Source organism: Babylonia areolata, chromosome 24, assembly GCF_041734735.1.
Source record: "Babylonia areolata isolate BAREFJ2019XMU chromosome 24, ASM4173473v1, whole genome shotgun sequence".
Classification (NCBI taxonomy): Eukaryota; Metazoa; Mollusca; class Gastropoda; order Neogastropoda; family Buccinidae; genus Babylonia; species Babylonia areolata.
Genome location: NC_134899.1, coordinates 7,699,031 through 7,711,727, shown reverse-complemented (window position 1 = coordinate 7,711,727; position 12,697 = coordinate 7,699,031). Strand labels below are relative to the sequence as shown.

General features: G+C 38.3%; 1 protein-coding gene across 1 annotated transcript in view; it reads right to left on the bottom strand.

Moving 5' to 3' along the window:
* Positions 1-12,697, bottom strand: part of LOC143299022 (transient receptor potential cation channel subfamily M member-like 2) — a 90,253-nt gene that overhangs the window by 51,159 nt on the left and 26,397 nt on the right. The window contains exons 11-15 of the mRNA XM_076612099.1: positions 11,211-11,402; positions 8,897-9,061; positions 5,794-5,978; positions 3,113-3,368; positions 2,178-2,262 (exon numbers count right to left, since the gene is read on the bottom strand). Of these exons, the coding sequence (XP_076468214.1) occupies positions 2,178-2,262; positions 3,113-3,368; positions 5,794-5,978; positions 8,897-9,061; positions 11,211-11,402 (883 nt within the window). The remainder of the gene's footprint in view (positions 1-2,177; positions 2,263-3,112; positions 3,369-5,793; positions 5,979-8,896; positions 9,062-11,210; positions 11,403-12,697) is intronic.

The following is a 12,697-nucleotide window of genomic DNA, read 5'->3' as shown; positions in this document are numbered from 1 at the left end:
AGCAGAGTAGAACTGGATGCTGATCTGAAGGCTTTAATGTGTGCGGATTTAATTTATAAAACGTGAACAGTCAGCACACTATCCTGAAGCTCATCCAAAAATTCATGGACACAAATCATTATTTTGGTGAGTTGAAGGGCAGCTAAGAATAGACGAGAACGTGACACTCCCGGGATCGTTAAAATCCTCAAATAAGCCGCATCTTTGTATAAGCCACAGAGGTTGAAGCTGGAGTAAAAAGTCATGGCTTATAGACCAAACTTTACGGTACTTAGAAGAAGACAAGCAGACTGTGGCTACAGCAGAAGACTGCAATGTGGAGACTGCAGCAGAGGACTGTGGCACAACATTCCACAAGAGGACAGTACCACAAAGTTAGCACCAGAAGACTCTGGAGACAGAAGACAGCACCCAAGAGGTTGGCGCCACTACAACTGAGAATAAGTCAATTCTTCATTCATCTGGCTAATTGTGTGTGTTGTGTTGTGTTTTGTGTTTAAATATTTTTAAAGCACACAGGGATTTGGGAAAAGAACTGAACTCAATTGAAATGTGAAAATGTAAATTCTTGCTTAGTCTTGGAGTGTGGAATGAGGTGAGTGAAAATTGCTTTCTTTGGCTAATGCTCAGAAAGAACTGAAGTGTTCACTTGAAGAAGAAGACAGTGATGAACCTTATCAGACAATTTGACATAAAACAAGAAAGGCAAGGCCTTCAAGACTCACTTGTAATACACTAAAATAAGATATTTTAAAAAATAAACATATATAATTTTTTTAATCTTAATCAGTAAAATGTGTTCTGTATTTGTTATTAAAAAGCCTCTCCAATAACAAAGCGTACAGGATTTTTTGAAAATATATATCTGTTTTTTGTGGAAAAAACTCTTGCAAACAGATTTCCCTTGAATCTTATTTCCCTGGCAGCAAAAGGGTTAACGAAGTACAACACATCAGTCACTCATGAATGATGAAGCAATATCTAGACTCTCCAGATGATTGGTTTGCTGAACAGAAAAAACTGCAGCCACCATGAACACTCATTTCATCTTTCTCAACATTAAGCAGCTTCTTCCGCAACATGTTCCACGACTGAACGATGATTTTTTGGGTCAAAATGTCCTTCAAGCCATCGTCCGAGGAGAATGGTGGAAAAGAAAATGGTTGAACTGGTTTTGTATTCCGCTGCAGTTTAAAACATGAATTTAAGTTGTAACAATGACTTTGCATGAACATAGCTTGTTTGCTTTCTCAGTTCAGTACAAGTTTTGATTTTCTTTACAAGGCTTGTCTGCTTGACATCTTTTTCTTCGTACGTGGGCTGCAATTCCCACATTCACTCACATGTACACGAGTGGGATTTCACATGTACGACCGATTTTACCCCACCATGTAGGAAGCCATACTCCCTTTTCAGGGGTGTGCATGCTGGGTCTGTTCTTGTTTCAGTAACCCACCGAACACTGACATGGATTACAGGATCTTTAACTTGCACGATTTATTTTCTGCTTGCATATACACATGAAGGGGGTTCAGGCACAAGCAGGTCTGCACATTTACTGACCTGGGAGATCGGAAAAATCTCCACCTTTTACCAACCTGGCACCATAACTGAGATTCAAACCCGGGAACCTCAGACTGAAAGTCCAACGCTTTAACCACTCGGCTATTGCGCCCATCAGCTTGACATCAAACTGCAGAGGAACAACAGTAATGATGATATTTTTCAATTTGAAACTGCGGTGGTGTTTATTTTGCAGGAGAATAAGACTTGAAAGAGAAATCTTTAAAAGCCCTTTTGGCATGACTGCCTTTCAAAAAGTATAAGTCAAGTGACTGACTTGCTGCCAAACCAAATTTATGTGCCTCAATGACCGATGACCAACAAGAAACCTATACTCGGCCTATGTATGAGAGTCCGGGTGGCGACAAAATAATAAAGTGAGAGGAAATGTACAGAAGATGGGCCTATGAAAAAAAAAGAAGAAAAAATCTTTTTTTAAAGGAACATAAAAGGAAAAAAACAAACAAAAGAAAACAATGCATTTCCATGTCCTGCAGAACAATGACTGATCATCTCTGACACTGACATCAAACAGACATAAACACAAAGACAGGCAAACAGTCAGATACACACAAGCAAACACATGACCACACGCTACCAAGTGTAGCACTTACCTTCCTCAGCACTTGACTTCACTTCTGGAGGTTGAAAGGTGATCCACACAAACATTGGAATCAGAAGGAAAACACTCAGGTAGATCTGAAACAGAAGAAACCACTGACAAAGTTTATGCTAAGGATCACAACAGTGATCCCTATCATGAAGAATTTGACAATGTGTGTGAATCAATAGTAAAATAGTCAGTGTAGAATGTAAACTGTTCCATCTATGTCAGAGAGAAGTGGGTGCATAGTGATTGCTGGAGTGCACAGATGTGTGTATGATTGAGAATCAAACCATATCTGTGTGCTGGTCCACACAACTACATCAACAAAACTTCACATAAGCAAAAGAATAAAATTTTCATCCAACCTAGACAGTGTCATAAAAAAGGAAAAAGACTGGAGACAATGCTTTATCTTACATTCTACTCCAGGTACAAGTTAACTCATGCCATGATTACTTCCCCTGTGGACAAGGTACGTGTATTCTTGTACTAACACACTATTCTTATTTCGTTTATTCTTCCTTGGTACAGTTAGCATTCTACACTGACTGTTTATGGATTCCGTAAGCATGAACAAAAAAGCTTTGTTCGACCGATTAAATCAGCAATTCTCCATTGATTTTCACTGTTTTAGTGAACCACCCTGTTTTTTCTGCAGTGGTCTCATGTAGTGCTGATCCAGGGGAGTTGTAGCAGGCATGTAGCTGTGGGATAGAATGAGTTGAATATATCAATATTTTAGCTGCACTATCAAAGACATCATGGGATTCTGTCATGCTTCAGTGTGTTCTGTCCACAGACAGTTTCTTTCAATGAGTATGCTATAAAACTGAAAAATGACACTTTGTTTGCTTCAAAGCAAATAGTAGCATCCAGAACCATCTGCATTAGCAGCATGACAAAATGCATGCACCAATATAATAAACATGCAAATAACCCCACCTTGAGCCATTCAGGCAGTTTGAACTGACCACCCCAGTCAAGTTCGCGGACACGGATGTTGCCGTACCAGCGCTCCGTGAGCCACTTCTGGCAGCAGGAGTGGGCAATGAAGTACTTGTTCTCCCCCAACTTGGCCAGTTCCACCACATTGCGGTTGTTGAAGTCCTCAAGCTGCTTGCTCAGAGCTGTGAAGGTGAACATGCTTGACTCCTCAAAGCTCAGGCGAAGCATGGTCACCGCCAGCTTGCCAAACTCTCTGAAAGAGTCAGGGACCACTGTCTGCTGGTGTTCCAAGCACTTTACAAAAGAAGCACGGCTTTCAACACTCATGACAGTCACTTAACTCAGTCGAGTTGCTGACAGGATCACACACCCAGAAATCGATAATTTTTCATGATTTTTGAAAAATCACAAAAAAATCAACCCAGATACTAAGACAATTAGTGATCAAAAGAAAGTTAAATACATAGGGTTTATAAATATTCTTGACTCTTCTATGTGGATGGAGATATAACTATTCCACAGTTATATCCGAACAGTATCCGAACAGTCCTGAGAAAAATAGATTTTGTGATGTCGGTCAGCATACTATTCTGGTCACTATTCTATCACTAATTACACATTGGGTTCCTCAATACCCATTTGAAAGATTAAAAAACAACACTGCAAAAGTTTCTTCTACTTTATCGTCTTAGTCAGAACCTTGTCCCAACACTAATTCATAATTTTTTTGCAGTCTAAAACGTTGAGTCGATTGACTAGAAACCACCTTACTAAACACATCAAATCTATTTTAGACTTCAGTGAGTACCTCTTTTAAACAGACTCTCACACACAAATGGTCAGTGTAAGACACAGTCATGGGAGCGAAATCCATTTAGAAACATTAAACTGTCATTTGCAAATATATATTACTTCCCTTAAAGTGTTATGGTCTCAGTAAAAATCGCAAGATTCTTAGGCTTAAATGTAAGCGGAGCAGCTTCAACGCTAAGATCATGCTCTGCATATATGTATACAGAGCAGCGCAAGTGAGTTAATCTAACACAGGAACGGACAATGAAAAGCAATCATCCTGCAACAGACATTTTTTTAAATCACACACTATTGTGATCTTGATCTTTAATTTCTCACCTAAACCTTATGTTCTGGCCACAACCAATCATGATACCAAGTTTTATGAAAACTGGATGAAAAACCAAAGCTTTATCACACTTCGACATTTTTCCATGACACCATGTGATGTGGGACCTCCTATCTTGTAACTCCATAAGTGCTTTTTCTCTTACCATGAACAATCACTATCATGTTTTATGAAAGATGGGTTTACTTCCCTTGTATCTACATCTCTGTTAACCCCTTGCCTGCCAAACATTTTAACAATTCTGTCATTCCTGTATGCTGAGCAAAAACTTGGGGTTTCCACCTAAGTGAAAAAAAAAAATGTGCATAATGATTGCTCATACATTGCACTCTAAGTAGATGATACAGTAAAAGTGTTATAACTATCAAATAACTGCTGTTATTGTTGTTTTACAGTCAATCAAGCGGTTAAAAGTTCTTTGCATCACAATTAATTCCAAGATTTCCAGTCAAAATTATTGTAATTGGGTGCCTGTGGCCTAGAATTACACCAGAGTTTGATGAATAAGGAACTCGCCAGCCAGCTGTGTGTTGGCACCCTGCCAACAGATACCGCCCTCCCCTCTCCCTCCCCATGCTGGTGGCAAGCTTGACTGACCACCCCCCTTGCTAGCCCACAACTTCTTGCAATCCCATGATTTCTCTCACTTTGAGAGAAATCGTGCAGTTGCCAGAAAGTGCAGTTGTTCCTCTCCCACATTTTCTCTCAATTGAAAGAAATCTTGGGGGGCGCCTCCACGCTTTCTCACAATGTGGGAAGTCCCCCTTGTTTTTATCAAAAACATTTACGTTGTCAGGGAAGAAGGCAAAAATGACTGCAGGATTCTTCAAAGACAAAAAACTAAAGTTTATCAAAACCTTTTTGGTGGCAGATGAATCCTCTTTGTTTAGTGGGATACGACGTTTCGAACCAAAGGCCCGTTGTCAAGTGATGAGAAGAGGACAGTGTGAATAGAAAAGCCTATGTGAGAAAAGGGTGATGACATCTCACTACTTTCTGTTTTGATGGACCATGCACACTAAAACACTTGCTGATCACCATTCAGTACAATACATACACACACACACACACACACACACAAATATATATATATATATATATATATATATATATATATATATATATATATGCAGGCAGCCTAGGGGTTAATAAGTCATTCTGTGACCTTGACCTTGATCACCAACAGGGACCATTCACCAGTCATTTTACCAAGTTTCTTAAAAACCAGACATTAGATGCAAGCTCTTATGCCTGCAATTTTTTCTATTTTGATGACCTTGACCTTTGACCACTTGTCCTGTTTACCATGTCATCACAAATGAGAAGACTGGAAAGATCTTTTCACACCTACCATTCTTCCAAGTTTGGCTTCTACACCACTTGACATAGCTGAGAAAATACCTATGTCAAAGTTTAGTCCCCCATTCTACACACAAGCACAAAACAAGTACACACACAAACACAAGCATATATAAATCAAACAAACAAAAATGTTCACACACACAAAAATTAACTTTCTCTAAAAGTGTGCACTCACGCAGCAGCTTGTTTGACCCGGTTGCGCATGTCCTGGTCCTTCTTGCACCAGTAGGTTCCCAGCCTGTGCAGGATCATGCTGACTATCAGGGCTATCGCCATGGGGTCTTCTGTGTGCTTCCACAACAGTTTGGCCAACTTGTACCGAGATGTCAGTGCAGCCCACAGCACCAGGGTGTTTGTCGCCTGCAAAGAGACAAAATGTAGTGGCACACTTTGCTTCTTTTTTTTTAATTTTTTTTTTTTGTTTATGGTGTACCAATGATGGTGTTTTGCTTTCAAGTGCTTAATACTAATAATACCCAGTAAAAATCATCAGCAAGAGAATGCTTTTATCATTTCCAGTACAGCTGCTATTTAGTTTTTCAAGTTTTATATAAGTTTAAGACATAATTCTTTTAAGAAAATAAAAAGAAATTTGAAGAGTTTGATGTTCTTAAAGTATTCAGCACAAGTGACTGGAACCTAGTGCTAAATCCTAATCTTGATTATTATAAGTAAAAACACACTAATAATGTCAAAGCAATAGAAGAAGCATCTAAAATGGTTTTCAAATTAGAATGAGCAGACACATACAGAGAACTAAATCCAGAAGTTCTCTGATAGAGCCAGAGGAGAACGTGTCCATTTCAGCAGGGTCACCTAATTTCTTTTTACTCCCTGAAACTGATTACTAACGCTAGCAATGCAGATATTATTTTTGGATATAGGAGCGACCAAACTTTGATAATGACTCAACCCACATTAAGTGCTGAAAAAAATCAAAAGCTTGTGGAAATTTGACTCTTTATTACTCAAAAATTATCAAACTTATAAATAATACTACTATTGAAGAAATAAAGGGCAAATATGCAGTTTCTCCAAATGCAAGAGAAAACCTTAACCAAATATTCACTGACAATATTGAGTTCATTACATTAGATCAACTCTTTTTTCAGACAATTTCCCAAAGACAATCACAGCAAAATCAACCACAGTTAGCATACATAGGTCAGGGGATTCAAAAGAACATGAACAAAACTTAAATTTAGAGAGGAAGTCACCCTTGAACGATGATATGATACTCTTGAATGAGAAAAAAAAATTCACATCTAGCAGAATTTAGGAACTAAAAAAAAAAAAATCCTAGAATCATTTTCAGATCTAGGGTTAGATCTGCATCTCTAGGAAGAATATAAATAGATATTTTGGAGAAAAGAACAAAACGACATTGACACTGGTAATAGAGGACAGTCAAGTATTGTTGGGAAGAGAAGAAACGCTACAAGAAATAAAAAATTCATTTCCAGGGACTCTAAAAAAAAATAATAATAATAAAAAATTTAAGAAATCTAAAATAAAAGATATCAATCTTTACAAAAAAAAATAGTGAAATTTAACAAAGATGAATCTGATGAATTGGAAGGACTGATCAGCAAAGAAGAAGCATCACATGCATTAGAAATATGCAAAATGCTCTGGAACCAACAATGATTTAGTTTTGACCCTGACATTTCTTCAAATGTGTTAAATCTGTTTAAAAATTTTTTATGAACTTTCATCACCTTCAGAAGTGAAAGAGTTACCACCTGCAAACTGATTTAAACTCTTTATCTCCTACTGGGATACTATTCATGTCTTTCTCTTCTCTTATCATGCAAACTAGGATTTCTGCATACAAAATAAAGAAATAAGGCGATACTAGATCTCCTTGCTGTCTCCTCTCCAATGAAAAATTGGTTGGTCAAGATACCTTTCCATTCACAAAAATGCATGATTTTGTATTCTTATAAAAAGATGAGATCTATCTTTGTAGTCTTTTCTTCTTCTTCCTCACTTGTGAGCTGCAATTCCCACATTCACTCGTATATACACGAGTGGGCTTTTACTTGTATGACCATATTTACCCCGCCATGTAAGCAGCCATACCCCGTTTTCGCTCACATAGATTACAGGATCTTTAACTTGTGTATTTCATCTTCTGCTTGCATATACACACAAAGAGGGTTCAGGTACAAGCAGGTCTGTACATAGGTCAACCTGGGCGATCGGAAAAATCTCCACCCTTTACCCACCAGGTGCCCTTACCGAGACTCAAACCCAGGACCCTCAGATTGAAAGTCCAATGCTTTAACCACTCAGCTACTGCGCCCTTCATAGTCCTTTCAAAAGCCAAAAGCATTTTAACCTTTAAAAATGTATTCCCAATCAACCAAATCTTAATCAAAAGCTTTTTTTAAATCAGTGGAAACTAGTAACCCTAGCAAGTTTGATTTTTTTTATCTCCGCATTATGTATCATGACATATATTGCTCTCCAATATATCTACCAGGTACAAATTGTATTTGATCTTCATCAATCAGTCTTGGTAATGCTGTTTTTAATCTGTTCACTGTACAAAATATTGGTCACATTTAAAAGAAAAATAGCTGTCTATTACTGGCTGGTGTCATCATAACAATATATAATGATGTAACTTGTAATTTGTTACGGTCAATAATGAATATACTGGAAGTATATGCTCTATTCCACTGTCATTAAACTTATTCATTTGGAAGAAAGTAACCTATTATAAAACATATGCGCAAAATAAATGTGCAAATGAATAAGTTAAACATCATCAAAGCCCTGCTTTTACTGAGGAAACGACATCCTGGGCAAAATCAAATAAAGACAGTCCTTCACAATGAGTAAAACACAAAAGCCTTTCTATGCCTTAAGATTTTTTTTCTTTATTAATGTTTTGAAAAAGTGAATTCCTTTTTTTTTTTTTAAATATTTCCAAAAATGCATTCAGAATAACATTCCATTATATAACAGAATTTTATTGCTCCCAGCAGAATGCATCAAAAGTGCGCAAGTTTTAAGAAAAAGAAATCAAAATGTTATGTTCAGTAAAATGACCATGCTTCATATGCCCTTCTTTGCAGCTCCTGGTCATTATAATTGGATTGTCGAATATGATGTCAATGGACAAAGTATTTCTTGGGAATTAAATTTTAGGGCGTGTGCATGCGCACACGCACACACACACACACACACACACAAATACACAGACAACTGAAACAGGGTTATTACATATCACTTTCTTCACACGCGTAAGTTAACAACCCTCTAGATCTTACCCTCCTCTCAGCGACATCTTTGTCAGTGATGTATGAGCCCAGAGAATTCATGGACAGCTCATAAGGGTTGACCAGCTTCTTAAGCCCCGTGCACTTGTACAGCAGTCGGTTCAGCTCACAGTTGGCATCATCCACAAAGTTGTGACAAAGCAGGTTGTTGGGGTTCTTTAAAGGATACATGATGCATGTATGATCAAGTATTCACACAACTTCTACACACACACACACACACACACACACACACACACACCAGAACAAAGCTTTCCAATAAAGTACTCATGCACAACAAATTCAACCTGGATTGCTTCCAACTGTACATTTTGAAATGGCATTATCTTTTCTTTAATCACTGAGTAGATTTTTCATCAATTAACTGTTATTCAAAAGCTATATTAAGTGCTGGACATTTCCATAGCTTTATTTCTCTCTAGTCACAAAAAGGTGCAACAAAACACAAAAATGGTATTCATATCATGCTTGTTTAGTCTGAGTGAATGATTTCTGCTAAAGTACTGTTTAATCAAAATATACCTGCAGTATTTACATCACATTGGCCTTGAGTGTTTTTTTGTTGTCCTTTTTTCGTTGTTGTTGTTTGTTAGTTTTGTTGTTGTTGATTTGGAAATTCAAAATAATTGTTTGTCTGTTAGTTTTGTTGTTGTTGTTTTGGAAATTCAACTGAATTACCTTTGTAGTCTGTTCTTCAATGCTTGTAAGATTAAGAATTTGAAAACTATATTCATTGTGAAAGTAACAGATACCTTTGATCTGTTTCTTAAATCATCTCTGAACCCTCTCAATTCAAGTTACATGCATGCTTGCATTTGGACCCATAAAGAGAATCTGATTGCACTGGTCTGATTCCCACATCCAGTGGTACATGTATTTTCTCCCCCTCCACCAGACCTTGAATGGTGGTCTGGACGCTAATCATTCAGATGAGATAACAAACTACATCCTTTCAGCTTCCACCAGCCCCTTCAACAGCGCCGCTCACCGTCTGTGGTCAGGGGTACTTGAGAGAGGTCAGATTGTAGATTTGGATTTCCACAAAGCAGAAGAAAGTGCTTTCTTGAAACAACGGTATCTGATTAATGCAAGTCTTTGTCACACTGTAGCTGTACTGCTTTGCATTTGTTTCTACTTTTTTCCTTTGCACTGCAGAATCAAGTTTAGAAATGATTAAGTGGCTTTTCTGTATTCATCTTATCACAGCGAACATTAGCATATATTCTCTACATATTGTTGCATACACACACACACGCACACACACACACACACACACACACACACACCCATACATATATATGCACAAATCTATTACAAATTTTGGAGTGAGGGGTGGCCCAATGGGTGCCAGGATGGGAATAAGGAGTTGTTTTTCCTGGCCCATCAATTTTGAAAATGACCCATTGATTCTGTGGTGAACTGGTCAAATGGTGTCCTGAAGCAAACCTAAACTCTGAATAAGAAAGAAAGTGAAGAGTTCAACCTTGCCACGTAGTCCAAAACCTAAAATGGACCTTCACAACAATATTCATATTGTCATCTTCATCATCCTCATTCATCAACTTTTTTTTTTTAAACTGGCCAAAATTCTGTGGCTTTTCAGGTCCTGCTCTCAAGGTGACCTCAGTTTTGATCCCCCTCCACTTCTAGACTTCGGATGAATCCTGTCAAGGTCTTCTTTGTCAGCAGATTCACATGGAATTGTTGAAGGGATGTAGTAATGGTCTCCACTCTGTGGGCGATGCTCACTCAGTATGACTCCATGAATAAGCCACAATAGTCATCAGCAGGGGCCTTAGAAGGGTGGCATCCTGTATATGTTAAATAAGAACAGACACTACAGAACACAATCAAAGTGACTCAGCAGCAGTGCAGGGTATCCTCTGGTGTGTGGCCTACTGGCAAACCTAACACTGATAGTTCCCTATGGACTGCTGATGCTGGGACTGTAAAGGACAAACCCATGTGTGCCCGTGAATGAGGGACTCAGAATGAGTGGCATGTGAGTAATGCCACTGAAACAGAGTAGATTATCCCACAGCAGAAAAAAAAACACCAAAAAAAACCTGAATCTTTAACATGCCTGCATATTCTCCTGGACACACACACACACACACACACACACACACACACACACACACAGAGAGAGAGAGACTATGGGGATTAAGACATTAGCAGGTCGGCAGATATGTTAAGTTGGGAGATATAATACGATTTGAACAAAGGGCTCCCAAATTGAAAGTCCAACATTCTAACCACTCAGCAATCACACTTATTTTATTCTTGAAATGCACAGAGGACTCACCACAGTCTTGCCAATGACTCCCTCCAGACAGACAGTGACAAAGAAGTCCTTGTCAGCTGGGTTTTCAAACAGGTTGTGCAGACGCTTGTGGTTGAGGTAGGTATGAATCAACCAGCCATGCTCCAGGAACAACTCAATGAATTCTTCCCTGTTGGGTCGTATCAACGCCATGTGTATAAGGTGTTCAGCCACCTGTCAACATCATTCTTCTTTACTTAGTTCACTCAGTAACAAGTTCAACAACCTGTCAATGATGTTCTTTACTTAGTTCACTCAGTAACAAGTTCAACAACTTGTCAATGATGTTCTTTACTTAGTTCACTCAGTAACATGTTCAACAACCTGTCAATGCTGTTCTTCACTTAGTTCACTCAGTAACATGTTCAACAACCTGTCAAAACCGTTCTTTACTTAGTTCACTCAGTAACATGTTCAACAACCTGTCAAAACCGTTCTTTACTTAGTTCACTCAGTAACATGTTCAACAACCTGTCAAAACTGTTCTTTACTTAGTTCACTCAGTAACATGTTCAACAACCTGTCAATGCTGTTCTTTACTTAGTTCACTCAGTAACATGTTCAACAACCTGTCAAAACCGTTCTTTACTTAGTTCACTCAGTAACATGTTCAACAACCTGTCAAAACCGTTCTTTACTTAGTTCACTCAGTAACGTGTTCAACAGCCTGTCAATGATGTTCTTTACTCAGTTCACTCAGTAACATGTTCAACAACCTGTCAAAACCGTTCTTTACTTAGTTCACTCAGTAACATGTTCAACAACCTGTCAATGCTGTTCTTTACTCAGTTCACTCAGTAACGTGTTCAATAACCTGTCAACATCATACTTCTTTACTCAGTTCACTCAGTAACCCCTATATTTCCATGTCTGTTATATCAATGAGTTCTCTGAGCCTTCTGTGACACCTATCTCCATTGTATTAACCCTTTCAGCCCTTTAAGGTCTTCTGCCTGTGTAATCCTCCAAGCCAGGCATGTTTTGGCCTGGCTGCATCAATGGGAAGGGGTGCTTCACTTCAGGCACAAATTTATAGCAACCACACAACCAGTAGCTACCAAACTTCACATAATGACTGAAATATGATTTTGACACAAATTGCTTAAGTCTCAAGATGAAGGATGCAATACTTTACTTGCAACTTTAATTTAAAAACAGAAATAGTAAAATGTCAGCAATTGTGAATGTTGAAGGTTGTGGACTATCTTCTATATTGAAATGTCCGCCACTCTGTCTTGACCAGTAGCTAATTTCATCTCCTTCACTTTCCCAAGAATTATCGAATGAATTATAAGGCAAATCATCATTATCTGGGTTGAAATCACTGCAAGAGTCCATCATAATTTCACTGAGCACTTACTGCGCAGTAAACCTGCGTTTTACCATATCGATGCAGAAAATTGGATAAAAAAACACACTAATCGTTCGATTTTTGGAGCGAAACTTTGTGTGCCAGTGAGGAAGGAAGT